Source organism: Tursiops truncatus, chromosome 19, assembly GCF_011762595.2.
Source record: "Tursiops truncatus isolate mTurTru1 chromosome 19, mTurTru1.mat.Y, whole genome shotgun sequence".
In the NCBI taxonomy this organism is placed as follows: Eukaryota; Metazoa; Chordata; class Mammalia; order Artiodactyla; family Delphinidae; genus Tursiops; species Tursiops truncatus.
Genome location: NC_047052.1, coordinates 54,881,488 through 54,909,391, shown reverse-complemented (window position 1 = coordinate 54,909,391; position 27,904 = coordinate 54,881,488). Strand labels below are relative to the sequence as shown.

The window sequence follows — 27,904 nt, the reverse complement described above, 5'->3', positions numbered from 1 at the left end:
GAGCTGCAGTCCAATGAAAAAAATAGTCTGCTCACATGTGATAGACCCTTTGACCCGACAGTCCTACTTTTGGGAATCAACTTATGGAAATAAATTAGAGACACGTAAGGATATATTTTAGGCGCCATTTGCTGCAACGATACTTCGATCAGCTAAACTCTGGAAACTAAAGTCCATAGAAAGAGGACGAGCCCAGTAAACCGCTGTACATCAGGGGTCTCGGAACGTGACAGCTCTCGGCTGGGTTTGGAATCTTGGGAGAAAGCCTGAGAGGAGAGATTTGAGGTGGGAGTGACAGACAATGGCTGCAGAGTGGGCAAACGCAGAGCAGGATCCCTGTGGTTAAGAGCCCAGGCCTGCTCTCGACCACCAGGTGGATGTGGGTCGTCACTCGACTAGCTGGACCTCAGCTGTGTCATCCATCAGAAGGGTGTCAAAGACAGCTCCCCAGTCCCTCCTCAGCAATTCCAAAATCCAAAGGGCTCTGTTAGACCAAAAGTCTTCCCTGAACTCACTGGGCAGCAAAGCCCAGCCTGGCACGAGGTTACTTACAGACCATTTCCCTGCCTGGTGTGAATGTCCATCTATTTCTCTACAGAAACACTGACGGGGTTACTTCCAAGTGCTGGGCAGGGTACTGAGGGTACCGTGTCCTCTGTGGAATACACACCATGTTCTCTCTTGAAAGTCTGAAAAATCCTGAATCCCCAAACACGTAAACAGCCCCAAGGGTTTCAGGTCAGGGCTTGTTGGCCCAGAGTGCCGGATGTCAGGTGTCCAGCGGGGGCCTGCCATAGGGGATAGCTCCATGCTTGCTAATCATTTCCGTCTTGTACACCGAAAGGAATGTTCAAGGAAGCCTTCGATGTGTGGGCCTGAAGCTGGGAGAGAGAAATGGATCACAGTTTCCAGAGAGGGACACGGGGGGCCACCCTCATGGACTCACTAATTCTCATGACTGGGTGAGCTGTCTGGCCCTGGGGTTGGCCCATCTGCACTTCTAGCCGCTTTGCTCTCAAATACTGCCCTCTAGTGACTCTGAGTCTGTGTCTGGAAGCTGGTGTAGGATGCTCAAAAGTACCCTGAGATTCAGGCTGCCTGATTTCCTGCCAAGGGGCCTGGGAGTGATCTTTAATCAGGAAGCCCTAACCAAGAAATAAAAAACCATTTTGGCCTAACCTTTACAAAAGGGAAATCGATTTTCATTTTTAAATGACACATATGAGGACTTCCACTTCTGAACAAGATGGAGTAACCAGGAACTGGATTTGCTGTCCTTCCTGAAACGACCAAAATGCCAGACAGAATGTGTGAAACGACGGTGCTCAAGACTTGACATCCGGCAAAGAGGGAGGAGGGAGAGTGATCCCTGAGAATTGGAAAACACCTAGGTGACCCCTGAAATTGCCACAGCCTATGAGTTTCTGACCACAGGGCAGGGCACCTCCCTAAGGCCCCACCTGAAAGTGCTCTAAAAAATGAAGTCTACTTTTTAAAAACGCTCAAGCCAAAAGAAGGCAGAAAAAGAGGAAAAGGGGAACAAAGAAAGATGGGACAAACGGAAACCAAATAGCAAGACGATAGATTTAAATGTAACCTTACCAGTGATCACATTACAATAGTTATAAACATCTCTTTTAAAAGGCAGAGATTGTATGCTTGGGTAAAAAACAAAGATCAAACTATACGTTATGTAAAATAAACACACCTTAAATATAAAAGCTAAAAGTAAAGGGATGCTAAACGCAATGGGGTACCCTGGATTGGGCTCTGGCACATGAAGGAGAAAGGCATATAAAGGAGAAAGTGGTGAAATTCAAATAAGGTCTGCAGTTAACAGTAGTGTGCCAGTGTTGGTGTCTTAGTTTTAGCAAACATACTACAGCATTGGGGGAAACTGGGTGTAAGGTAGGAAGGACTTTGAATTATCTTTGCAACATTTTTGTAAACCTAAAATTAAAACAAAAAGTTTAATTAAAAAACAAGTAAAAGGATGGAAAAAAAGATCAACTGTGCTAACAGTAACAAAATGACACGCAGTTATCAACAGAAAAGTTTTTAATAACAGAAAATGGGAAGGAAATCGCTGCATCTTAAATACCACCTGCTATAACTACAGTGACCGGCGCGTGAACTGGACTGGATAATTTTCTCAATCAGCCCTGGGTGGAAACAGCTGGCATACTCAAAAGATTAGTTGCAAGGAGTTCAAAGAAGGGCCTTTTTAACTTGGGATGGTCCCAATTCCTCAGCCGGACATCGATGGCCTTTCAGGATCTGCTACCTGCCCACCTCCACAGATCTATCTCTTGACGCCAGGACCCCGCACACTTCTGTTCTGCCACAGCCACCTGACCCCCGCCGTCTCCCACGGTACGCTCGTTTCCCGCCTCTCTGTGTTAGCACACGCCATTCCCTCTGCCAGGTACGCCATTCCAGTTTTAGTTACTAGGGAAGCTCCCCTTTCCGGCTGGAGGCTGTTCTCATGTTCTCTTGCCTTCTTTGGGCCCATCATTCTCTTCCCTCGTCTTCCACATCACTACACGATGGGTAGTCTTAGAACTCTCATCACACCAATTTGTGTCTAGGAATAGTAATGGCTACCACCAACTAAACCAAAACAAGGATGCGTGGAAGGGCGCGGAACCTGCGAACTATGCCGCGCATGTCCCGTCGCGGCCACCGTCCCCACCCCGGCTTCCGGCTTACATTAACAACGCCCACCGCGTGGTTGCGTAGGCGGAAGGGGGGGGGGCTCAAATCACGCTCGTGGCGTCTATTGGCTGCCTGGGGACGAGGGAGGCGGGGCGAGGCCTTCGCGTGACGTCAAGACGCCACGATCCGGGCGTCGAAGCCCAAGGAAGACAAGAGCCAGCCGGGTGGGGAGCAGTCCTGCGGCCGTGTTGCTATCATTTGGAGGCGCCGCTGACAAGTCCGAGGGGCATACGGACGAGGTGGGTGTACCGAGCGGCGGCGGGCGGGCGGGCGGAGGCGGCGTTTCCTTTTGGCCTTACGCCCCGCGGGCCCTGAGGCCTCGGCGGCGGTTGGATCAACAGACGCCGCGCGCGAGCGACGACAGGGTGTGGAGGAGCCCGGGCCACTGGGCCTGCGCACGAGTGGTGGGGAGTGCGGCTGCGCACCCTGGCGCCTGCGCCGTCGGCCTCTGCACCCGCGCGCTCGGAATTCTTGTGCCCAGAGCACCCCTTTTCTTCAACCCCAATTGACCCGGCAGTTCCTTCGGGAGGACCACGTTGACCCTGGCGACGGGCGGCCCTTGCGCTGTCTTCCCCCCACCCGGGGACGTGGTGCGCACGCGCGGCTTGGCCGGGGCGGTGGCTCTGGGGCCAGTGGCGAGGATCCAGGCGAGCTCTTCCTCCACCCTAGCCCTCTTGTGCCTTCCCCGGGCCTGCGGGACGGCCAGGTGCCCCCTTGCCTCCGGTTCTCGCCCCAGCCCAGAAACCTCCTCCCTCCAGGCTCCCCACACCTTACCCCCACTTTTCTTCCTGTCCCGGGGCTCCACCCACTATCCCCACTCGTGATTCCCCCCACCTCCCTGCCCCCAACCCTTCCGCCCAATTCCGTTCGGTCTCTTCTTTATGGCTTGTCTTCTCTAGGCTTTTTTCCAGTTGCAGACTCCTTACATCTCCACTTCTTGTAGGATTTTCGGGTTCTCCAGCGGGACTCGCCTTTGAGCACCCCCATACTTCTCAGTTCCTCCCTCAAGTCTAGGCCCCCCAATTCTTGCCCCCAGGACATTCCTTCATGTTCTTGCTGTCCTGTTCTCTCCATCCCTAAAGATGTTTTGGACCTCTTTGGGCGTCCCCAAAGCTTTCTCACCAGACCCCCAACCAAGGGGCTCGCCTCTTCTCTTTTCCCAGGTCTACTCCTGCTTCTAGGAACCTCCCATGTACGTTTTTCTCTATCCTTAGGGGGCCTTCCTGAAATTAGTCTTTTAAGAGCTTTTTAAGAACTCATTTCTTCACTCCCGGGGTTCCTCTCTGGCACCCTCAACTTCTTCCTGCTCCAGGAGTAACTTCCAGAAATCGGCTTTTTCTCCCAGACTTCTCCATTCTCCAGTGTTCTCTTTTCTCAGGGCTTCCTCAAATGCTTCCCTCTTTACAGACTTTCTCTCAGGGGTCTTTCCAGGTCTTCCAGCCTGGAGGTTCACTTAGCCCTTGTTTATTAGAGCTTCTTCTCAGAAGCCATCTTCCTCCTTGCTCCTTGCCTGAGGTCCCCCACCCTGCCCTCTGACCCTGTCCCTGTTTCGGGGTTTCCCTCGAACCCTTCCCTTTCTTCATATGGGTTTCTGATCCTTCTCTTTCTCTTTGGGAAACTCATTTGGACTTCCCTGTTTTCCAGTCCTTTGTTTTCCACCTAGAGCACTGCAGAGGGGCCAGGGTCTTTCCCTCAGGCTGTAGCCCTTTAATTCCACACCCAGAATTCTCTTCAGATTGTTCACCCCTTGGCTCCTTCTTTCTCAGACTCCCTTTTCTGTCTGGCTTCTCGTGAGCCCATTTGCTTCTCTTCCCTATTTGTTGACATGTTTCTTGCTCCCTCTGGAGTCTCCCTAATTCGTTCTTTTTCTTGCAGACAGTGAAAAAGCAGTCTGGCTCCCGAGGTCCACCCCGTACACCCCAGGGTCCAGATGGCGGCCAACGTGGGTGATCAGCGTAGCACGGATTGGTTAGTGAGGCTAGAGGGACGGGTCGGAGGGGAGGGCAAGAGGAAGCAAGACCCAGTGTTGTCTTCCGGATGGGCCGTCACACAGCATGGGGGGGACATGACACCACAGCCCCTGGGGTAGGGATGGGGCCGAGGCACTCCTTTGAGCGTTCCCCTTTCACAGTGCGGTGCTTGTTTCACAGAAGTGTGATGATTCACTCCATGGACTGTGATTAAGAGGCAGCCTCCAACACTTAATACTCATTTATTTTTTTAATTCCTCATTTTTTCCAAAACAGTGTGATGACTTTCTGACTGAGGTACTATCAGACAGAATTTGTGGTTTCGTAAAGCATTTAGATCTGTCAGGCATCAGGTCTTGTTTTAAGTCTTGTGGTTACTGGTAATTCTTTGGTTTGAGTTTTAACGTCTGTATGTAGCAGGCATCTGCAAAAGTACCTTAGGTAGGTAATCGCATCTGTCGCTCACTGAAGACTGTGACGCAGAAACTGGCTGTCAGTGTGTCACAGATTAGGAAATTGAGGCTCTGGGATTCAAGCCCTGGGGTTTGCCTGCTTCCGTCCTGCCCACCGTCTGCAGTGGGAGAATGGGCTGACTTGATGTCCCCTTTCTGCAGGTCCTCTCAGTACAGCATGGTGGCCGGGGCAGGCAGAGAGAGTGGCATGGAGACCCCCATGCACGAGAACCCCGAGTGGGAGAAGGCCCGCCAGGCCCTGGCCAGCATCAGCAAAGCGGGAGCTGCCGGCAGCTCTGCCAAGGCCAGCAGCAGCGGGCCCGTGGCCAGTGCACAGGTGAGCAGCGTCCCCTGCGCGGGCGTGGGGCACACGCACACACTTGGTGTCCTCTCGCATCACCAGGGCAGGGTGCTCTGAGGACATCCTGGGAGCCCTTGAGTAGTGAGTAGGGCACCATGTGGTCGTTGTCCCTGGGAATCGAGCCTGAGGAGGGGGCGGTGCTCGTGTCCGGTGGTAGAGGTGGTGGCTCTCTGTGGAGAGATGTGTTCCCAGTTCTGTCCCTTGGCAGTTAACCACCAGTAAACAGACCTGCCCTGGTGGGGCCCTGATGGCACGTGGTTCTCTCCCCCCGCAGTATGTGTCACAGGCAGAAGCCTCGGCTCTGCAGCAGCAGCAGTACTACCAGTGGTACCAGCAGTACAACTATGCCTATCCGTACAGCTACTATTACCCTGTGGTGAGTGCCCACCCAGCCCGGCAGGGGCAGGCGGTGGAGGGGCGGAGGTGGGATCAGTCGGGCAGGGTCCGGGGCAGTGGGTGGATTGACCACAGCAGTGACAGCTGCTGGAAAACCCTCCCTGAGCTCACGGTCCACAAGGTAAATGCCCAGGTCCTTCGGTGGCCACCCACGCTGCCCTCCCTGTGCCCACGTTGCCACAGAGACTCCTCCCCCTCAGCACACACTGAGTCCACTCCCGCCTCAGCCCTTTCCTCGCGTGCCGACACTCGCTGTGCCCTCGCCTAGCAGAGGGCTGCCCGAGAGCGCCTTCGGGGTGCGCTTCCTGGGACAGGCTTTCCTTAGAGTGGCATTCCCACTGCTCACCCTGCCACTCGGCTTCTCTGCTTGGCTTTTTTTTTTGTTTACTGCTGGCTGTGTTGGGTGTCTACTGTGGCATGTATTTTGAGTGCAAAGTTCATTCTGTCTTTAGTTTTCATTGTATTATAGTGTTTAGATGGGTTGGTACTCAGTAAATAGTTGTTGAAGGGTGGAATGTGGGACACATGGAGGTGGTCATTTTATTTGGTAATTTTTCAGCATGAGGGAGTTGGGCGCTTCTATGTGGTGGAGAGAGGGAGGGTGAGAGATCAGTAAAGGATTGCAAACTGAGCAGCTGGGAGAGAGGGGCGGGTCTAGGCCTCTAGGGAAGGAATCGGCCCACCGCTAATCCTTCCCTCCTGTGCCCTCGCCAGAGCATGTACCAGAGCTATGGCTCCCCCTCCCAGTACGGGATGGCCAGCTCCTACGGCTCAGCACCGCAGCAGCCGTCCTCAGCGCAGCACCAAGGGACTCTGAACCAGGTAACGCCCTACCCCGCCCCGGCTCACGTCCACGCACGGGGTGTGGCGGGCCAGCGGCGGGGGACACCTGCGTTATTTAAGCTGCTCCTGCCCAGCAGTTCCTGATCTGCGAACGAGGAAGGCTAAGCTTAGTTTTTGAAACCAGGGTGGGTGTAGGGCTTGAGTACGGCCAGGGGGCTGAGGTGTTGGGGTGACGGTGGGAGCACTTTGTGGCGTGGCAGCCGTCTCCTGTGCTTTCCTCTCAGCACATGCCCACATGCATACAGTCTCTCCCTCTCACGCACGCACACACGCTCTAGCCTTGCACTTCACGTGCAGCTGGGAGGCGTGGTGGAGCTCGTGCCGGGGAGGTGGGCAGACCTGGGTGTGAATCCCAGCGCCCCGGTGGCCAAACTACAAGTCACGCGCTCTCTGCGCCTCAGGCGGTGCCGTCAGGCGGTGGCGGGGGGAGGGAAGGATCGCGGCTTTATCACCGGCTCCCGCAAGCGTGTGCCACACGTGTCTTGACGGGCACGTGACGTGCTCGGACAGTGACCGCCGGGGCGGGGGTGCCGTCGGGGGCGGACGCCGGTGTTTTAAATGCCAGCCGCCACCGCCGCTCAGCAGTGGGAGCCGTGGGAGAGTAGGCGGTGCCTGAGCTGCTGGGCCGTGGGAGGTCGCCGAAGCCCCCGCCTCGAGAGGCGCTCTGCGGGTGCGGGTGGCGAGGCGGGGGAGCGTCCGGCCGCGGAGTTGAGAGCTGAGGTGGCCGAGGACCCCGCGCAAGGGCCAGCCCGGGGTGCCCGCTCCTGCCTCAGCGGCCGCTCTGCCCACAGCCCCCAGTCCCGGGTATGGACGAAGGCCTGTCCTACCAGGCGCCCCCTCAGCAGCTGCCAGCGGCCCAGCCCCCTCAGCCCTCCAACCCCCCGCGTGGGGCTCACCCTTTGAGCAGCGGTCCGCAGCCAGGGACGGCCCCTGCCACGCAGCACAGCCAGGCAGGATCTGCCTCGGGCCAGGCCTACGGGCAGCACGGCTACAGCGAGCCCGCCAAGCCCAAGAAGGGCCAGCAGCTGTGGAACCGCATGAAGCGTGAGTGGCCTTGGGCCGCGGAGGGGAGGGGGCCTCACAGGACTCCTGGCGCGAGGCACGTGGGGTGCTTGGACCTTGCTTCGCTCTTGGGACCTCCCGGGGCGGTGCGTGGGGCCGCTCGGAATGGGCGCCCTTCTCTGGAGCTCAGGGCTCCTGCCCCGGGGGTGGGGGCGGGGCCGCCCACGTGCGCGGGGGAGGCCTCACCTCAGCTTTCGCTGCCCTCACAGCGGCCCCTGGGACTGGTGGGCTCAAGTTCAACATTCAGAAACGGCCTTTCGCTGTCACAAGCCAGAGCTTTGGCTCCACCACGGAGGGCCAGCACGGCAGCTTCGGTCCCCAGCCCACCCCCGAGAAGGCCCAGAACCACAGGTGACGGCCGCCCCCTTGCCCGGCCCCAGCCCCTGGGCACTGTGCTCAGCATCTGTGTGCGGCCCACTGGCACGGCCTGCTCCTTAGAAAGCAGAGAGCCCCCCTGCCCCACGGGCTCGCCCTGGGTGCCTGCCCGGGAGGGGCGGTGATGACGGTCCCACCTGGGTCGTGGGGTACCACTCCCCAACCGAGTGTCTGCACCTGTCCTCCCTCCGCCAGGGGGAACCTGTCCGGTAAGCCCGACGACTGGCCGCAGGACATGAAGGAGTACGTGGAGCGCTGCTTCACTGCCTGCGAGTCGGAGGAGGACAAGGACCGGACGGAGAAGCTGCTCAAGGAGGTGCTGCAGGCGAGGCTCCAGGACGGCTCGGCCTACACCATCGACTGGAGCCGGGAGCCCCTGCCGGGGTGCGTGGGGCCGGGGGGCGCTCGGGAGGTGTCTGGTGCTGCAGTTGGAGACCTGCCATCCTAGGTGTCCGGGGCCCTGAAGGAGCGAGAGAATGGGGTCCTGGGGGCGGGAGGCTGCCGGGGTGGGAGTCCCGGGGGTGAGAGCGTGGAGGCGGGAGATGTGCTACTCAGCGGCTGCCAGCAGCCTCTAGACACACAAAACCTTGGGATTGTCTCCCACCTGAGCGTCGTGTTAGTCGAGTTGCCTGGGTAAGTGCCCTTCCTTCTGAGCTCGTGTGTCCAGGGGCGGGTGGCAGGCGTTGGGGATGTCAGGGCGCCGGGTGGTGATGCCCTCCCCTGCTATATCCCCAGGCTGACTCGGGAGCCTGTGGCTGAGAGCCCCAAGAAGAAGCGGTGGGAGGCCCCTAGCAGCCTCCACCCTCCCCGGGGGGCAGGCTCAGCGACCAGGGGCGGGGGTGCCCAGTCCCAGCGAGGGACGCCCGGGGCTGGGGGTGCTGGCCGAGCCCGGGGCAGCAGCTTCGCCAAGTTCGGCAACCGCAATGTCTTCATGAAGGACCACAGCTCCTCCTCCAGCACCGACTCGCGCTCCCGCTCCTCCTCCCGCTCCCCGACCCGCCATTTCCGCCGCAGGTGCGAGGCCGCTGGGTGGCGGGGCCGGGGGCGGGGGGAGGAGACGTTTCAGGCCTCACCTTTGTGCTCCTCTGCACAGTGACTCGCACTCGGATTCCGACAGCTCCTACTCAGGGAATGAGTGTCACCCTGTGGGTCGCAGGAACCCACCCCCCAAGGGCCGGGGAGGCCGGGGGGCCCACATGGACCGGGGCCGAGGCAGGGCACAGCGTGGGAAGAGGTGAGGCTTTGGGGGGCCGGGGAGGAGGGGCTGCTGGGAGGGGAAGGGCTGTGTCTGGGCAGCGGTGGAGAGGCAGGGGGTGGCGCCACGCCCGCCCCTTCAGGGCCCCTCCTCCCTCCCTCCCCCCCTCCCCAGGCACGACCTAGCCCCCACGAAGCGCAGCCGCAAGAAGATGGCGGCCCTGGAGTGTGAGGACCCCGAGCGCGAGCTGAAGAAGCAGAAGCGGGCGGCGCGCTTCCAGCATGGACATTCCCGCCGCCTGCGCCTGGAGCCCCTGGTGCTGCAGATGAGCAGCCTGGAGAGCGGTGGGGCCGACCCCGACTGGCACGAGCTGCAGATCGTGGGCACCTGCCCTGACGTCACCAAGCACTACTTGCGTCTCACCTGCGCCCCCGACCCGTCCACCGTGCGCCCCGTGGCGGTAAGTGCCCCCTGGCAGCGAGGGCAGGTCCTCCCTGTGAGGCCAGCGCTGGCACCAGGCCTCCGGGGCCAACGCTGCGAGGATGGCAGAGGCAACATGGGAGGAGGTGGTGGGGCGGGCAGGGGTCTGGCTCGGGGAAGACCCGGACCTGCCTGTGCACAGGGGGCCTGAGGCACCGAGAGGTGAACTGGACCCAGAGCTTGTGCTTTCGGAGCCGAGTCCAGAGCCTGTGGCCTTGTCGGAAGGCTGGGCTGGCCTCTGAGCCTTCGCCTCGTGCTTAGGAGACCAGGAGAAGGAAGCCGATGTCCCCGGCCAGTGCCTGTGAGACACTGGGACATCCATGTCCCGAGGCCCGAGCTGGGAGCGGGGCTGACGTGTCCTCCCGGGGCGCGTGCGCGGGCTGTGCTGACGCGGGAGACCGTGTGCACGCTTTTACTCTTGGGTTCTATTCCCTTTAATGTCGGGACCAGGCCACTGGGTGGGTTTAATGTTGCGGCCCCGCTTCAGGACCCCGAGTTGGTGGAACTGTGGCAGGTTTTAGCACACCCTGAGCCACAATGCACCTCCTTCCCAGGTTTTGAAGAAGTCGCTGTGCATGGTCAAGTCCCACTGGAAGGAGAAGCAGGACTACGCCTTCGCCTGCGAGCAGATGAAGTCCATCCGGCAGGACCTGACGGTGAGGCGGGGGCCGGGGAGGGGGCCACACTGCTGGTCCCGCCCTGCTCCGGTGTGACATCTGTTCTCCCGCTGCCCAGGTGCAAGGTGTGCGCACCGAGTTCACGGTGGAGGTGTACGAGACCCACGCCCGCATCGCCTTGGAGAAGGTGAGGGGCTGACAGGATTCCCTCGGCTCCCCCCACCCCCGTCCCGGCCTCACTCTGCTCCTCCCTCCATGTCCTCCAGGGTGACCACGAAGAGTTCAACCAGTGCCAGACGCAGCTCAAGTCACTGTATGCTGAGAACCTGCCAGGCAACGTGGGCGAGTTCACTGCCTACCGGATCCTCTACTACATCTTCACCAAGAACTCAGGAGGTGAGGCGCAGCCCCGCAGAGTGGGGCGGCCGCGGGCCCCCAGGTCCTGGCCCTGCTCACCTCCTCGTCTCCGGCCGCAGACATCACCACGGAGCTGGCGTACCTGACGAGGGAGCTGAAGGCGGACCCTTGTGTGGCCCACGCCTTGGCGCTCAGGGCAGCCTGGGCCCTGGGCAACTACCACCGCTTCTTTCGGCTCTATTCGCACGCGCCCTGTATGTCTGGCTACCTCGTGGACAAGTTTGCAGACCGGGAGCGCAAGGCCGCCCTCAAGGCAATGATCAAAACGTATGTGAAGCTGAGCTCTCCCCCTGGCCCTCTGCTCTGCGGCCTCACCGCCGCCCTCCTCCCGCCGTCCGCACCTCTGACTCCCCTGGTCTCCCTCCCTCGGGTCCTGGTCTTCTCTCCCCTTCTCTCCTCTCCACACTCGGCCCTCCCCTCTGGTCCCTCCTCTGGTCCCTCCACCTTCCAGCGCACGCACTGTGGGCCCTCCTCCGTGGTCCTGTCTCTCACTGCTCCGGGCTCCCCTGCCCCTTTGCCTCTCTTTACCTTCTGCTCGCATCACCCTGGACCCCACTTGGTCTTCTCCTTGCTCCGGGCTCCCCTTCCTCCAAGGCCTCTGCCCACCTTCTTCAGCGCTCCTGTGGCTGAGCTCCTGCTCTGTGGGGACGCCCAGCGAAGGCGGCCCTGCCCTTGGTAGCCGCGGTCTCAGGGACAAGGCCCCGCTCCCACTCGAGCTGTTTTGAGAGCCCAGGCATGCTCAGGGACCAGGTGTGAGGCAGGGCAAGCTAGGCCGGGACCCCAAAGAGCGCGGCCTGTGCTCACGTGCTCAGTCAGGCGGGAGACGCCCCCCGGCGACGGCAGGACACCTCTTGCGTTGTCACAACCGGGGTCCTCCTGGCCTCTGCTGGTGGAGGCCAGGGGTGCTGCTCAGTGCCCTGCAGTGCACAGGGCACCCCCAGCTGGGTCACCTGGCCGCAGTCAGTCTCGCTGAGGCTGGGAAGCCCTGGTCAGAGGACGTGGGGCCTTGAGTGCCACGTCAGTGTGTTGGGAGCCGTGGGGGTGGTTTGCAGCTGGGGAGGGACACTTACCCTGCAGGTTAGGAGACTCCTAGGATCCAGTTTGGGTCAAGCCGATATGAGGGCAAGGTGCGGGCCGGGGCAGGGGCTGTGGGGCAGACACACAGGAGGCAGGGCCGCGGGACCCGCTCTCTAAGCCAGGAGGGGTGAGGAGGCCGTGTACCTGAAGGACCCTGGGCTCCCGGTGTGTTCTCCGCGGCCGCACAGGCTCTTCCTCCTGCAGTTTTCGGGCTTCTGCGCCGCCCCCGGGCTGTAGCCAGGCAGGCCACTGTCTCCTCCTCAGCACTTCCTGTTTCTGCCTCAGCCTGTGTGTGTGCTTGGCCAGTGGGAGGGCTCTGGCCTGTCGTTGGCCTCACGGTCTTGTGTCCCCCTGCTCCGGAGGGTGGTGCGGCTTCTCTCTGGCTCGCTGGGCCGGGGCCAGCCCCGTGTTGGGGGGCAGCAGGCTGTCCTGTGCCCCGCCCCCCATGGACTTCCAGGGTTGTGAGGAAGTGGGGGCTTCAGGCAGGACTGGTTTGAGCGTTTTCTGCCACTTACTTACGTCCTAGGTGACAGTGGCCAAGTGGCTCTGCCGCTGCGCTGTCCTCGGTGTGTCTGTAAAGGGTAGGGTGACAGCTGCTGGGAGGGAGCTCAGCGGGCTCACGGGGCGGTACTTAGAAGAGCACAGGCCAAGCCTCCTCTTAGCACTCCCACCCAGCTCAGGGCAAGCGGGAGGGGCGGGGCTCCCTGCACCTGGCCCCTGCCCCGGCCCCGTGGGCCCTCTCCTGAGGGGCTGCCCAGGCCCCGGCCAGCAGAGGAGCCAGCTGGGCCCTTCCCTCCTGTCCCCTCTCCTCCCGTCCCCCGCACAGGTAAGTGAGGGGGAGGGGGGGCACAGCGAGGGGTTGGGGCCCCCCCCACCCCGGGCCCCCCCGAGCCCCTGAGGGGGGAGGCCGGGGCTGGGGAGGGGCCAGCAGGTGACATGCTGAGGAAACCTTCGGGTGCCCGAAGGGGGGCACCCACTCCTTGCTCGTGGGGCCCTCCCATGCCCGCCGCCCGCCTCATCGCGTTCTCCTCTTGTCTCCGTAGCTTCCGCCCTGCGCTGCCAGTCTCCTACCTGCAGGCCGAGCTGGCCTTCGAGGGTGAGGCCGCCTGCCGGGCCTTCCTGGAGCCCCTGGGCCTGGCCTACACGGGCCCGGACAACTCCAGCGTCGACTGCCGCCTCAGCCTGGCGCAGCTGCCGGCCTTCTGAGCACCAGCGCCGCCGGGGGTGGGGGGCAGGGCTGCAGCCCCCCAGCGCCGCCTCGGCGGGTTTTGTTTTTGAGCCGTGGACTTGGGTTGTAAATTAATTTGCGGGGAGTGGGCTCCAGGAAGAGCCACCAGCCCGGCCCCCATTGCCCACCGGGGAGTCTGTACAGAGATTTTTCTACATTTTTATTTTTGCCTCTGAGGGATGGGATTGGGGGAGGGGGGACAGCGGAGGGTTGGGGGCATAGTGTGTGGGGTCGTCTGTGTCCACCTTGCACCTCCACTAATGCTGTCTCAGTGTTTTTTCTCTCTCTCTCTCGAGCTTGTACTCCGGTAGCGACCCGGCACCCTGGCCCATCCCATGCCAGGGGGGCCAGTGGAAGAAGACAGGCCGCTCCGCCCGTGCCCGCCTGCGGCAGGGGCACCAGCACACCAGCCCGCTGCCCGCCGCCTCATCTGCCTCACCACAGACTCTTGTTGCCCAGCCCTCCGGGGCCTCAGTGTTTGGGGCGAGGGGAGCCGCGTAGACTGTGCCCTGCCCGCAGCCCCCGACCCCAGAAACGCCAACGCCTCGCCACCGCCAGATCCACACTGCCAGCCTGCACTGAGGACTCCGGAGGCCATCGCGGGACCTCGACGGCCGGGCTGCCTCGTCTGCAGTTGTATTAAGTTGTCTCCGTGTCCCTTCTTCCCCTCTCCACCCCAATGTTTCTTCTGGTTTTTCCCCCTTTTCCCTCCCGCCGCCTCCTGCTCCCGCTCTCCCTTGGTTCAGCACAGGTAAAACGGTTACCCTCCCTCCCCGCCTCATGGATCACCAGCTCACGTCATGTTTCCTTCTCTTTTCTTTTTGTGTGTGTTTATTTAAGTTATTTTTTCTTCCTCCCCTTTTCTTTTCCGTCCTCCCTCCCTCTTCTGCCATGTAACTGGAGGATGTGCAATGAGTTTGCAAACAGCTGGACTGTCAGGCTGCTTTTTTTCCAGATGTTCCTCCTTTGCCTCCCCTCCCCCTCCTCTCCCCCTCCCCTTTCCTTCCTTCATTCTTTCCTTGGAGCACTGAGCACCATTTGGAAGCTTGAGAGAAACCAAAATTAAAAGAGAGAGAGAGAACACGCGTGCACGCTTTGTCTTTCTGCCCCGGGCTAGACTGCCTCTGGGTGTCTGGGTCCTGGCCTTTATTTCTTTTGGCATTGAGATACCAGGGGGATCTCCGCCACGGCCTGGTAGGTGCCCCCTGACCTCCCCACGCGGCACAGCCAGAGTTTCCCCAGAGGCTGGCTCCCCAGCTCCTGCCTTGGGCTGAACCCAGGCTTGGGGAGGCCGACTTGGGAACCCTGGGGCACCTTGGCCAGGGTGAGGTGGGGGTGTAGCCCCCTGCAGGGCTGCAGCACTCTCAGCCCCTCGGCCTCCAGCCTCTGGCTGAGCACTTGGGCCATGTTCTCCAAAGGAGGGTCGGGGGGAGCACAGAGCACACGAGAGCCCAGGAACACCAGGCGCCTGAACCTGAGCCTCTGAGGGATCTGAAGCCCGGGGTCCGAGAGCACGCCTCTGAGTGCGTCGACCGCAGCCGCCACCTCCCCGGGGCCCGCCAGCCTCAGCAGGGCCACTGTCAGGTGCAGGGCCTGAGCAGGCACTGTGAACGCCGCGCAAGCTGGTGCATTTCGTACCAGTTCTTCTTGGACCTTAGCCACCCCGGCCTGCAGCTCAGCCTCTGTCACCATGAGGGCCACGAAGTGCGTGGGGCGGGGCCGGCGAGGGCCCACGGCCCCGGCTGCTCCACCGTCCACGGGCCAGACCCCGGGACCCCACTCCACTTCCGTCTCAGAGAGGCCTTCCGAGGGCCTTCCCGGGGCTACCACAGCCGGCAGCTTCCCACCCGGGGGCTCCAGGTCCCTGGCAGCGGCGGCGGCTGGCTTCAGCGCCCTTCTTGGCTGCATCCACGGGGAACCTTGGCCTCCAGGGCCGCCCAACTCCCGCTCCTGGATCCTCGATAACGTCCCTGCCAACGCCAGGCGCCCAGCTTCGGGGCCTCCGCCATCCGGGGCCAAGGCGGCCCGGAGTCCCGTCCAAGCTGGCTGTACGCGCCCTCCCGCACTGGTGCCAAGACGGGTCGCAGCTACACCGTCCTGTGCGCCTCCGGCCCCGGCCGTGTGCCCACCGCTGAGCGCACCTCCGGCCCCGTACGTGTCCTCGCCGTCACTCTCGTCCCCGGTCCCGGTCCCATGCACGTCCCCGCCCCTGTCTCCGCCGTCGTGCGCGCCCCCGGTCCCGTGCGCGTCCACGCCGTTGCTCTCACCTCCGGCTCCATGCACGTGCTCGCCGTCGCTCGCATGCCCGGTCTGGTGCGCGTCCTCGCCGTCGCCCTCCTCTCCGACACCGTGCGCATCCCCGCCGTCGAGCGCGTCCAGGATGGTGGACCCGCGGCCCGCAGCCAAGCCCGAGCCGAAGACGAGGTCCGTACGCGAGGCGCGGTCCCACACCAGACGGCCGCGGAAGCGGAAGTAGCGCACCCGGTGCTGCGGCACGGCCAGAACGCCCGGCCCGAGCGCCGCCAGAGGCTCGTCCCAGCAGAAGGAAAGGAAGGGCTTCTCGCGCACACCCAGGAAGCGGTCGACGTAGCCCACGGAAAAGTCGGCCGGGTCGAGACGCGGGTCCCAGCGGATGCGCTGGATGACAGCCGCAGCCGTGCGCAGCGGCGTCTTCTTGGCTTTGGCCTCTGCTTCGGGCTCGCCTCTAGGCTGCGGCGGCGCCGGCGCCCCGGGGTGGGGCTGGCGGCAGCGGGCACCGAAGCGGCAGCGGCCCTCCAGGAAGAAGCGGCAGGCCGGCGGCGGCGCGGGTTCCGCGCTGGGGGCCCCCACGGGCGGCTCCGGCCCTTCGGCCGCCGCCATGGGAGTGGGGTGCGGCTGGCGCGCTCGCCCCGTTCAGGCCGTTCCCGCACCTGGGTCAGTCCTGCCGGCACGGGCGCCAGGCACCGCTGTGACGTCACGGGCGAGGCTCAGGCCCCGCCCCGACCTGGAAAGCACCTCGCGCGTGAGACGGCCCTCCGCGGTGCCCTGGAGGCGCCTGACCCTTGCAGCCAAGCGGTTTTTATCTGTGGCCCCGGCCCCAACCCAATAATTTACATATGCGGCCCCGCCCCCACAACCCAAATACCTTACAGGTGCGGCCTCGCCTCTTCTGGCCCCTTAGTGAGCTTGGCTCCGCTACCTAATGATTTACAAGTGCGGCCCCGCCACTCTTGCTCCTTAGAGAAGCTGGCCCCGTCCCTAGTCCAGTGCTTTAACGATGCGGCCCCGCGCTCTCTTGGCCCCTGACGAGCGGGGCTCGCACACCCCGCACGCCTAATGATTTGCATGTGCTATCACGCCCCTCCGGGCATTCGTTGGGCCTCGCCCTCCGCGGGACAACCGGACGCCTGTAGGCCCAGAACGAACTTCGTAGCCCGGATTTGGGACGCAACTGTCGCCCTCAGGATGACACAACTTTGGGGCGTCCCTTTTCTACGGGGACCACGCCTCTTCCCGGCCACTTTTCCTGTGCGGCCGCTCCCGGGGTAAAGGACAGCTCGCCTGGGCTGGGTCCACTGGAGACGCGGAGCTCACGGGGTCACAGCCGTCGGCCGGCCCGAGGGAGCGAGTCAGGCCGGGCCCGGGACCGCGTCCGGCAGGCGGCGGCGGCGGCGACGCGCAGCCAACACCGCTGAAAAAACCAGGCTGTGGGAGCGGCCACTTCGGAACCCCGCCCCTGGGAGGGGCACCACCCAGCCACGCCCCTGGCTCTCTTAAAGGGGCCGCATCCCATTACACCAGGTTAATCCTGAGACCTCCACCCACCTGGCTGGGACCGGAACCCCACGTGACATACCTAGCTCTTAAAGGCGCCAGGACCTCATCACCCCTCCCCGTCCCCCCTTCCCACATGCAAAGTAAACAGACAAAACCCGGGGCACAGACCTTGTCGGTTTATGTATAAAGAAGTGGGGAGCTGGACGGTAAGGGCGCAGGGAATGGGGGTGCCTACAGGCCGATGACGTCGTCCAGCTCGAGGTCCGCGTTGGGGAGGCAACGGGCCCTAGGGTGCTGCGCCCCGGGGCCGGGGTCCACGTCGGGCTTGGCGGCAGCAGCGCCCGGGCGTTCCGCGTCCATGACGCCCAGCACTGCGTCCAGCATGGAGGGGCCCAAATCCAGGTGGAAGGACAGCAGCGGGTCGGCGGGCGCTGGCGCGCGGAGGGCGGGCGGCGGGGGCTGCGGCACGGCGGGCGGCGGCGCGGAGCGCGGGGCCCCCGCGGGCGGCGGCCGGGGCTCAGGGGGTGGCCCGCCGCCGTGGCGGCTCAGGAACGAAGTGTCTCCGAAGGCGTCGCCGCCGCGCCCCACGTGCAGAGTGTGCCGGAAGTCGCCGAGCGGCGCGGAGATGGACAGAGCGCCGCGCTCCGGCCGTTTCTTGGGCTGCGCGGGGCCCAGCTGCTTCAGGACCGGCATCTGCGGGATAGGGACGGGTTAGCACGGCCTACCCCGGGAGGACGCTACCGAGGCCTTCCGTGTTCCCAGCCCTGGGCGTAGCACGCCGTTCAGAGGATGCTCTCCATAAGTACAGGATGATGGTGGTGGGATCACTCCCATTTTACAAGTGGGGAAACTGAGGCTCCCAGAGGTCCGAGGTTACAGCTGCTTGATTCAAATCTCAGACTCAAATTTAGGTCTGCCCATATGTTAATTCCACTAAGAACTAACGTTTGAGCTTTTATAGGTCAGAGAACAAGCAACATGCTTCACCAAGCCTTTTGGACTGCTTCCCAAACTTGACAGAAACTCCAGCTTAAACACAGGGCCATCCACCATGAAGACAGGGCGGACTCTGTCCTTTGGGTGCAACAGACACAGTGCCCAGGGCCCGCCACATTTCTAGAGGCCCGCACACATGTTTAAACGTTTTGTTATTATTTTTTTGAACCTCTTGTCCTTTACTGAGGCCACTGGTCCCCAGCTCCCGCAGGGCAGGGACACGGGCCCAGGTCTTCCTCTCCAGCCCCGCCACCTTTGGGGCCTGCAGAGCCCACAAAACCCCGGGGAGCACAGATGAGACCCTCCCCCTCAACACATGGTGTACAGAAGCCCCTTCCCAGACGGGGCTGCCGTGTTTTATTTTAAAACGTCTGGATTATGTTTGCCTTTATACCAACGCAGTCGTAAAATATAATTATTATATATATATATATAATTATCTCCATGAAAGCTTTGCCTAGAACATACAAAAGTCATCATGTAGGCTGGCCTGAGGATTGTAATTTGGGAGATTTAGGGTGGGCCTGGGAAATCTATATATTTGCACAGCATTTTATAATTTGAATAATCTGGTTTTGAAAAAAACATATAAGTCTTACTTCTTGGAAAACAAGAGTAACAATAATAATCATGCAAATTTTCCTGTGTTAAAACATGGCAAGAATGGCATAAATTCCAAACGGGCAGCTCATGAACTGTTAACTAGGTACCCTATAGCTACATGACTGCATCAGACTCGATGGTAAATAGATATGCCCGCCAACCTTTGCCCATATCCTGGAACTTGGCCGTTTCTATGGAACTTCTGGGAGGGACTTTGATGACCTTGTACTTTTGTTTTAACAGTCACTGTTATTATAATAATAACAATTTTTAAAAAAACCTTTCCATTTGAATTGAAGCCCCACCCTTTGCCAACTGGATGAATTGGGATAAATTATGTGATTGCTCTCTGTCTGTTTTCTATCTGGAAAATGGATAAAATGACACTACCTTCCTTGCAGGACGCATAGAAATACTCAGTCAAAGAAAACTATATTTTTAACAGTGCCAGCCAACTGATAGTGTTGGGGAGGGGCATGTGTTCCCAAACAAAACTGTGGAACAAAATTTAGATCAAATCCTATGAAGCAGGCAAAGCAGCCAGCCTTGTCCTTTCAGGGACCAGCACCATGGGAAAGATCAGTGATAACGTGGAGAAAAATTAAAGCCAAAAGGATTTGAAATAATTGTAGATGGATATGTTCTGAGAGCTCCCTTCTCCCCTACCCAAACACACACACACACACACGCACACTTTACAGTTACTTCTGGAAAAACCAGTCTTGATTTACCACCTCTGTCGTGTTTCTCAAACTTCCCTGACCTCAACCTAGATGAATAAATATATTTTATTGCAATCTGGCACACAGTCACCATTCCTGCCCCACCCACACCCCCACCCCCCCCCCCCCCACATAAGGGAAACAAACATTTTGTGAATTGAGACCTACTCTTATCTCATGCTAGGCACTCAGTTTCAATTCTATTTTCTTATTTATTTAATAACTAACTAAATAAATGCCTGCATGATGCATTTACCCTGCACCATGCAGGATCTTAGTTCCCCGGCCAGGGATCGAACCCACACTCCCCCCCGCCCCCCCCACCCCACCCCCCCGCAGTGGAAGCACGGAGTCTTAACCACTGGACTACCAGAGAACTCCCTATTTTTCTTTTTTAATGCTGACCTCTGCTCATTCATGAATCTCAATCCACAGTTTAAAAAAAAAAAAAATCCTGTCTCAGAGCTAGCAGCACCCCTTATCCCTAGGCAGTGGTTCATAGTTCAAAAGAGCAGAACTCAGAAAGCCAACTGCCCAGACTTGGATCTGACTGTGCCCACTGCTGTGTAACTTTGGGCAAATTGCTTAACCTTTCTGACCTCACTTGCTCATCTCAAGAATGGAATGACGCTCATATAATAATTCAGTCTCTTGGCAAGAATTGGGGAGATGTTGCCCATGGAAAGTCTTAGCACAGTAGCCAGCGCACAGCAAATGCTCAATAAATGCTCAGTGGAGTCCTACTTTGGATCATTCTCCCCTGTCCCAGAGAAGGAAACAGGTGCTCAGAGATGGTACATGACTTGCCCAAGGTCACAAAGCCAGCTCTGTGGGACTCCAGAGCCCAGAGTTACTGCTTCCACTGCCTGCTGTCCCTTGAACTGGCTCCTCCCTGGACGGCTCTCAGCTATTGCCTCTTCTCCCTGCCCACCCCCTACCTTGCCCCTCATCCCATCCTCCTATCACCCTACAAGGTGACATCACTGACATTTTCCAGCGCTCAGCAGCATATTAAGATCTTGGTTTCTGACACCAGACACAACAGGTTTGCCATTGCCTTTCTGTGGGACCCGGAACTAACTTCCTCAGCCTTAAGCCTTAGTTTACTCCTGAGAAATGGGAAATCAGAATGCCTGTTTGCAAGGGGTTGTCGTAGAGTACACGCATGATGCTGACATTCTATTTCCCGAGAACTTATTCTGGGCCAGGCAGGGGTCTAAGTGCTTCACACAAATGAATGAACTCATTTAATCCTTGGAACAACCCAGTGAGGGGAGACCGCTGTTATTTTGTCCCTTTTACAGATGTGGGTGGCACCTGAGGCACAGAGAAGTGAAGTGACTTGCCCTGGATCACACAGTAGCAAATGTTGGGGGCTGAATCTGGAACCCAGGCAGACGAACTCCGGCGTCAAAGGATGATGTGATACTGCTCACAGCCCCCAAAGGATAGGGTGTGCAGACCCATGGAGAAAATAATGTTTTGACATCAAGGCCAGGGATTTCCTACACCCTTGACTGTGTTTGCCTGTTTGCTTTGCTTTTTCCCATTCTAGATAACAACGAGTTCAAAATTGTTTTTGAAAGCTACCACTTCTCCTCGCTAGCTCTGAGACCTCGGGGGCCAGTCACTCCACTTCTCCGAGCCTCCGTGTCCCCTTGAACAGAAGGCTCTATCTCCCTTGCTGTGTGCTTGACGCAATGAGGTCACACTCGGAAAAAGGCCGTCACAGGCCCAAGCTCTGTACAGAGGGGCTGCTGTTGTGACAATCTGAAAGCAGGCAGAGAGCGGGAGCCAGGATGGGACCCTGGGACGCGGTGATCGCGCGCACTCGCTAAGCCGCCTTCCTCCCGCCTCCACCCGCCCCCTCTCTTTCCGGGCCGAGGCTCCAGCTGCAGGGGTGGGGGGCACAGCTGGCTCACCTCTGTCCTCTCCGGGCCCCAGCCCCGCCAAGAGGAAATAACAACCCACTGCAGATCCAGCCCGACTGGTCCTCAGCCCTTTGGGACAGGCAACAAGGAGGGTGGGACCCAGACGGCGCAGGGGGACCCGCGATTGGGAGCCCCCGACCCCCTCGGGGCTCCAGTGCGCGCTTCCTGAGGCCACGTGGCTGCGGCCCAGGATTTCAGCAGCCGCGGCCGCCGTCCCTTTGGCCGGCTGTCCGGCTCCCCTCCAGACCTGACCGGGGACCCTGGGCCACCACTGCCCCGTACCTCGTGGTCCCCGCTGAACCAGGCAGGCAAACTCTCAGGCTCCGGCTCAAGCTGGGAACCCCGTCTTCTTGGTTCGGAGCCCGCCTCCGCCTCCCAGTCCCAGGCCCGCGCCTTCTTCCTTCTTCCTCCGGGCGGGATCTCACCTGGCAAAGGAAGTGTCATACGGAACCTGGAGGGGCATCCAGGACCCAGGCGGCCGGGCCCAGAGTGCCACCCCCTTCTCTCTTAGGTTCCAGGAGTCCTGGCTCCTAGCTCTCTTGATCCTTAGCCTCAGGAGTCCGGACCCCCAGCCCCTCCTCCCTCAGACCCAGGAGTCCAGGTCCCCGGCCCCTCCTCCCTCAGACCCAGGAGTCCAGGCCCCCGGCCCCTCCCCCCTCAGACCGAGGAGTCCAGGCCCCCGGCCCCTCCCCCCTCAGACCCAGGAGTCCAGGCCCCCATCCCCTCCCCCCTCAGACCCACGGGTCCAGGCCCCCGGCCCCTCCCCCCTCAGACCCAGGAGTCCAGGCCCCCGGCCCCTCCCCCCTCAGACCCAGGAGTCCAGCTCCCCGGCCCCTCCCCCCTCAGACCCAGGAGTCTGAGCCCCAACCCGGGCAGACCCTGGCATGGAGTCCCTTCTTTACCTGCACCGGGATCTGAAGTGTCAGCCCCTCTCGGGGGCCATGGTAGGAGCCCAAAGGGGCGCAGAGTCACGCCCAGTGCAGCTCAGTGTGTCTGGGGCAGAGAGGGTTAAGGCGTAGGTCCCTCCCAGCCTTCCTTATCCCCCAAAAGTTTGTCTCTAGGATTTAAAGGACTAGGAAGTAGCGGTGGAAAAGCTGAGGCCCCTCCGGGCTGAGTGTGGGCCAGGGGAGGAGGCTGGCACTGGGTGTGCGCCCGCCCAGAGAACACGGCAGACGGGGCGGGGGATGGATGGATGGACAGGGCGGCCCCCAGCTCGGCCCCTCCCCCTGCCAGCCTGGAATTTCCTGAAACTGGGGAAGTCTGGCTGTGTAGAAGAATAATTTCTTCCAGATTGCAGCTGTTGAGGGAGTATGTGTGGGCTTGAAAGAGAGAGAGAAAAACAGACAAGGTCAGGCAGTAAGACCAGCAAAAGGATGGATGTGACCTCGGAGGGGCAGCTCTCACCCTGCTTTGGAGAGTTCCCGGGATGAATATCCCTGCCGGGAGCGACTCGTCCACAGAAAGGTCATGACATCACCGAGTGCCAGTGCCTAGCGGCGACAAGAAGAGTCAGATGTGGGTGTGAGGAAGATCCCTCAGCGGCCAGTGTGCCAGAGGGCCTGACCTGGGGGAGGTAGAGGGCCCCGGGGAGGAGGCTGGCTCCGCGCGGTGCGCTGGGGCTGGGATGCTGGGGCCGGAGAGGGAGAGAGTTAGTTTCATAGATAACAAGGAGGTGTGGCTTGCCCTGAATCTTGAAGGAGTGGGACAGAGACAAAAAGTGACAACAATCCAGGGACTTCCCTGGCGGTCCAGTGGTTAAGACTCTACGCTTCCACTGCAGGGGGCACAGGTTCGATCCCTGGTCTAGGAACTAAGATCCTGCATGCCACGTGGCGTGGCCACAAAATAAAAGTTTTAATTATTTTCTATTGACGTTAGCTTCACATAACATAAAATGACTCATTTTAAAGTGGTATGTAGGGGACTTCCCTGGTGGCACAGTGGTTAACATTCCACCTGCCATGGGTTCGAGCCCTGGTCCGGGAAGATTCCCACATGCCGCGGAGCATCTAAGCCCGTGCGCCACAATACGGAGCCTGCGCTCTAGGGCCCGCGAGCCACAACTACTGAGCCCACGTGCCTAGAGCCCGTGCTCCGCAACAAGAGAAGTCACGGCAACGAGAAGCCCTCACACCTCAACGAAGAGTGGCCCCTAGAGTTGGCAACTAGAGAAAGCCCGTACGCAGCAACAAAGACCCAACGCAGCCAAAAATAAATAAATTAAATAATAAATTAATTAATAAAAAATAAAGTGGCATTTAGTACATTCACAATGTTGTACAACCATCACCTCCATCTAGTCCCGAAACGCTTTCATCTCATCAAAAACAGAAACAAACAAAAACAAAACAAAAAACTCTTGTACCTGCTGAGCTGTCAGCTGGGGGCTGGTCTGCTCCAAGAGGCTGCCTGCATCCTTCCGGTGTTTTCCCTGTGTCTGTCCTCTGGCAACGGTAAGTTGAGCCCCTCTTATGCTTCAGGTGTCCCTGATTTGCAGGCCTGCCCCATCTCCCTCCTCCCTCCAGCCAGAAAAGCTCCTCTGCTTTTAGGGCTCATGTGATTTGGCTCGGCCCACCTGGAAAACACAGGCGTTATACATATATCACCATCGGTAATGGAGATGTATTCATATATGACCTGGTAATCAGCACAAGCTAATACAGAAGTATACATAATTTATGTCAAGGAATTGGGAGTTTGCAATGCTAAGGGCTGGCAAGCCTGAATTCCATAAGGCAGGCTGGAAACTCTCAGTCAGGCTAGGAGCTGACGCCTCGGTCTTTGTTTCTGGTTTGGTTTGGTGGTTGTTTTGAGCCCCGCCGCGTAGCATGCAGGATCTTAGTTCCCCAACCAGGGATCAAACCCACGCCCCCTGCATTGGAAAGGCAGAGTCTTAACCACTGGACCGCCAGGGAAGTCCCTGATGCTGTGGTCTTTAAGGCAGAATTTCTTCCCCATTTTGCAGTGAAGGCCTTTCAACTGATTGGGTGAGGCCCACCCACATTCTCGAGGGCCATCTCCTTTACCTAGAGTCAGCTGGGTATAGATGTTAGTCACACCTACATAACGGCTCCCCGGCCATACCTGGGTTAGTGTTTGGTTGAACAACCAGGTACTACAGCCTGGCCAGGCGGACAAGTAAAATGAACCATCACGCCAGGATAATCTCCCCGTCTTAAGGTCCCTAACTTTAATCTTGTGTGCAAAGTCCCTTTGCTACCTGATACGACATATTCATCGGTTTCAGGGATTCATGCCTGGGTATCTTTAGAGGTGCATTCTGTCTACCCCAAGGACCCTCAGAAGGCAGATCCCGGGGGATGGTGGCGTGGCCACCAAGCTGGAGAGCCTGGGAGGAGGAACAGGTGTACAAGAGATGCCAGAGGCCATGCCCAGAAGAGAGGAAAGCAGGATCGGCTGCACGGGCAAGCGACCTGTGCAGTCTTGGGGGTCGCCACGCCTAGAAGGGCCCTCTGCACTTGGTTTCACGGTTTGCTCTATCTTCACATTATTAATCATTTTGAACAAGGGACCCCACATTTTCATTTGCAATGCACCCCGCAAATTAGGTAGCTGGTTCTGGGCTGAAGTGCGGGAAGAGCAGGGTTCTGGGATGAAGCAGCTGAGAAGGGTGACATTGAGAGATAAGAAAAGGGAAAGGAACTTGGACCAGGGCCGGGCAGCAGCCAGAGAAAGTGAAGGAGGAGGAGAGAGAAGGGCTGCAGAAGCCCTGGAAGGACGCACAGGTCCCCTCTCTGCAGTCTCAGTCTGATTTAAAAAAAAAAAAAAAAAAAAGATCCACTGGATTTAATAGCAAGCCAGAGGTGACTGGTGGCCAGAGTGAGAACTGCCCATGGGGGCTGGGCAGGCGTAAGCCAGATTGTGGCTGGGGAGGCGAGGGAGAGAGTGAGGAGATGAAAAAGTGCAGAGGACTTGGGAGTCTGCTGTGAAAGAAAGGAGAGCAAGACAGGACGGATATCCGGGGGGAGAGGGAGGGGTCAGAGAAGGAGTTTGGTTTCTTTGCTCGGTTTGGATACACTTCCTGCTATTTTGTTTCTTTTTTGAAAAAGTAATTTTTAGTTACATAAAGGATATCCTCCTTGTAAAGAGAGAGAGGGAAATAACCCTAACTAATAAGGTTTTTTTTTTACATAGACATTTTTTTAACATCTTTATTGGAGTATAATTGCTTTACCATGGTGTGTTAGTTTCTGCTTTATAACAAAGTGAATCAGCTGTACATATACATATATCCCCATATCCCCGCCCTCTTGCGTCTCCCACCCTCCCTATCCCACCCCTGTAGGTGGTCACAAAGCACTGAGCTGATCTCCCTGTGCTATGCTGCTGCTTCCCACTAGCTATCTGTTTTACATTTGGTAGTGTATATATGTCCGTGCCGCTCTCTCACTTTGTCCCAGCTTACCCTTCCCCTTCCCCGTGTCCTCAAGTCCATTCTCTAGTAGGTCTGTGTCTTTATTCCCGTCCTGCCCCTAGGTCCTTCATGAACATTTTTTTTTTAGATTCCATATAAATATGTTTTAGCATACGGTATTTGTTTTTCTCTTTCTGACTTAACTTTTGATGACCTTGTCCAATCCAAGCCCCATGAAATTAGTTTGCAGTATCCCTTTCCAACTGGGCTGGGCTCTTACAAACACACAGACCAGCGATCCTGCACCTCGGAGCTCTTGGCATTTGGGGCTGGATGGTTCTTTGTGGTGGGAGTATCCTGTGCACTGTGGGATGTTCAGCAGCGTCCCAAGGCTCCACCCACTAGATGCCAGTAGCTTCCCCCTCCCCAGGATTTAGACGACCAGCATTGCTTCCAAATGGCCCCTGGAGGGGGGATATTGCCCCGGGTTGAGAACAGCTGATCAACATGGTGCTCTAAGAAAACACATATTAAACACACATTTTAAACACACAAAGGAACTTTTACTGGACGGTTTTGGGCTACCACTTTTTCCCACTTGGCAGTTTCTTTTGGGACTCATTCATTGCCACTACATACAGACTTAAAGAGGGGGCTTGAGCTTACTTCAGCATTTGGAAGAAAGTATATAACAACAGTAATAGCAGCTAACATTTATCAAGGGCTTAGAATTTTTTAGGAGCTGTTCTAAGATCTTTCCACATGCAACCTTAATCTCTGCAATAACTCTATGGGCGGGAGGGGGTTGGTATTATTATTCCCACTTTACAGATGGAGAAACTGAGGCACAGAGAGGGTTTTTTGGTTTGTCTCTTAACTTTTAGGGAACTTAGCTAATGCAGCCCTAAAGTTGCGCAGGCAGGATTTGAACTCAGGCAGGCTGACCCTGACTCAGAAGGAGAGATGGAAGATATAGGAGAGGTAGGTTCTATAAAGGACAGGACCCCCAGGAGCAGGGAAGAAAAGGGTCTGTCCAACAGAACTTTCTGGAATGATGGGACTGTCCAGTACAGTAGCCACATGTGGCTGTTGGGCACTTGAGATGTAGCTAGTGGGGCTGAGAAAGTGAAATTTTAATTGTATTTAATTTTCATTGATTCTACATGGAAATAGCCACTGGGGGCCAGTGGTCCAGGTATCGGGTAGCCCATGTCTAGAGCACTTGAGGAAGGTTTAGCCCAGGGCAGCGGGGGCTGCCTCTTGAAGGAGCAGGTGGAAGGATAGAGGGGTGACTGCAGCCTGGGTCAGTGTACAGGTGGGGCGGTGCTTCGGGGGCTCTACTCCACCGGCCTGGATCCGGGTGAGGCAGAGGCAGGGGTGGAGGAGGTGAGGCGTTCAGCTGTGCTGGGAAGGGAGGGGAAGCTGGTTCAGATCCCAGCCCCAGATGAACTGCAGGACGAGTCTGCTGAACACCTGCTGTGTGCGGGCTCTGTTCGAAGCACTCCATCTTATTACCTCATTTAGTCCTCATATCAACCTATGAGGCAGGTGCTGTTATTATGTCCATTGAGCAGATGAGGAAACGGAGTCAGCATGGCAGGGCCTCTACCAAAGGCCACGGAGAGCAGAGACCACAAGCAAGGTGACCTATGCGTGGAGTTTGGGCATTTCCCCAGCTTCTCAGGAGTGGGCAGAGGATGCTGAGTGGGGAGTGGCCCAGGGTTCGGGTTTTCCCATCAGGAAGTATTTCCAACAACCCAAAGGACTTTGAAAGAGCCTCATCTAGATGCAGCGGGAGAGAGGAGGAAGCCAGAGAGGGTAGGGACAGACGGGGTGAGAGAGAGAGCGAGGGAGGGAGGGAGACAGAGAGACAGAGACAGATGACTTCCCTGGCGGTTCAGTGGTTGAGACTCCACGCTTCCACTCCAGGGGGCGAGGGTTCGATCCTCGGTCAGGGAACTGAGATCCTGCAAGTCATGCAGTGAGGCCAAAAAGAAAAAAAAAAAAAGAAGAAGAGCTGGAGACAGGATCTGTGCCAACAGAGGGAGCCCTGGGAGTGCAGCCAGTCTGGTGTGAGCTCTGTCTCTGGAGCTCCCTCCTCCTTCCAGCTGAGCTGGCGCCCAATGCATCCCCACCCCCACCCCCCAACACACACAGCTTGCAAGGAGTTTTCTTTCTTTCCTTGGTTTGGATACATTCGCTGCTATTTTTGCTTCTTCTTTTGTAAAGTAATTTTTAGTTACAGAAATGATACCTGAATACATCCTCCTTGTAAAGAGAGAAAGGAAAGATTTTTTCTTTTTTTTGGCCACACCTCACGGCTTGTGGGATCT

The 27,904-nt window shown here is 58.5% G+C and overlaps 3 protein-coding genes across 15 annotated transcripts in view; 1 reads left to right on the top strand and 2 right to left on the bottom strand.

The window, feature by feature from the left end:
• Positions 1-2,798: 2,798 nt before the first annotated feature.
• On the top strand, positions 2,799-13,526 carry LENG8 (leukocyte receptor cluster member 8). Of its 6 annotated transcripts, none has more exons than XM_033845778.2 (16): positions 2,799-2,954; positions 4,591-4,683; positions 5,300-5,474; positions 5,773-5,874; positions 6,609-6,716; positions 7,529-7,781; positions 8,009-8,150; positions 8,370-8,558; positions 8,910-9,188; positions 9,268-9,408; positions 9,544-9,829; positions 10,404-10,505; positions 10,585-10,653; positions 10,733-10,862; positions 10,943-11,150; positions 13,004-13,526. In XM_033845778.2, exons 2-16 carry the CDS (start codon positions 4,646-4,648, stop codon positions 13,164-13,166), a joined length of 2,385 nt encoding a protein of 794 aa, XP_033701669.1. In that variant the 5' UTR covers positions 2,799-2,954; positions 4,591-4,645; the 3' UTR covers positions 13,167-13,526. The 6 variants fall into 6 exon arrangements, with proteins under 6 accessions (XP_033701669.1, XP_033701667.1, XP_033701666.1 ...); XM_033845776.2 differs by having other exon boundaries at positions 7,511-7,781; XM_033845775.2 differs by lacking the exon at positions 13,004-13,526 and having other exon boundaries at positions 10,943-12,303.
• Positions 13,527-13,991: 465 nt separating this feature from the next.
• Positions 13,992-17,013, bottom strand: LENG9 (leukocyte receptor cluster member 9). Its single transcript, XM_033845824.2, has one exon. The coding sequence runs from the start codon at positions 16,045-16,047 to the stop codon at positions 14,335-14,337; it is 1,713 nt and encodes a 570-aa protein (XP_033701715.1). The 5' UTR covers positions 16,048-17,013; the 3' UTR covers positions 13,992-14,334.
• A 92-nt stretch (positions 17,014-17,105) lies between these two features.
• The window catches only part of CDC42EP5 (CDC42 effector protein 5), a 64,960-nt gene continuing 54,161 nt past the window's right edge, over positions 17,106-27,904 (bottom strand). For 5 of the 8 annotated variants that reach the window (XR_012328079.1, XR_012328080.1, XR_012328078.1 and 2 more), the window contains 3 exons: positions 23,562-23,771; positions 22,099-22,686; positions 21,587-21,621 (listed from right to left, as the gene is read on the bottom strand). Coding sequence is in view for 2 of the 8 variants with exons in the window: in XM_019934030.3 (XP_019789589.1) it covers positions 17,176-17,637; positions 21,479-21,640 (624 nt within the window). In the remaining 6 variants the exon portion in view is untranslated. Of the gene's footprint in view, positions 17,638-21,478; positions 21,786-22,098; positions 22,687-23,561; positions 23,772-27,904 lie in introns of those variants that run through there. The other 3 variants (XM_033845878.2, XR_012328083.1, XM_019934030.3) reach the window with 3 other exon arrangements.

Coding starts and splice junctions, on each gene's coding strand:
- LENG8 (XM_033845772.2), top strand. CDS start 4,646: ATGGCGGCCAACGTGGGTGATCAGCGTAGCACGGATTG. Junction 8,151..8,369: donor GAGAAGGCCCAGAACCACAG/GTGACGGCCGCC, acceptor TCCCTCCGCCAG/GGGGAACCTGTCCGGTAAGC. Junction 10,863..10,942: donor CTTCACCAAGAACTCAGGAG/GTGAGGCGCAGC, acceptor CTCCGGCCGCAG/ACATCACCACGGAGCTGGCG.
- LENG9 (XM_033845824.2), bottom strand. CDS start 16,047: ATGGCGGCGGCCGAAGGGCCGGAGCCGCCCGTGGGGGCCCCCAGCGCG.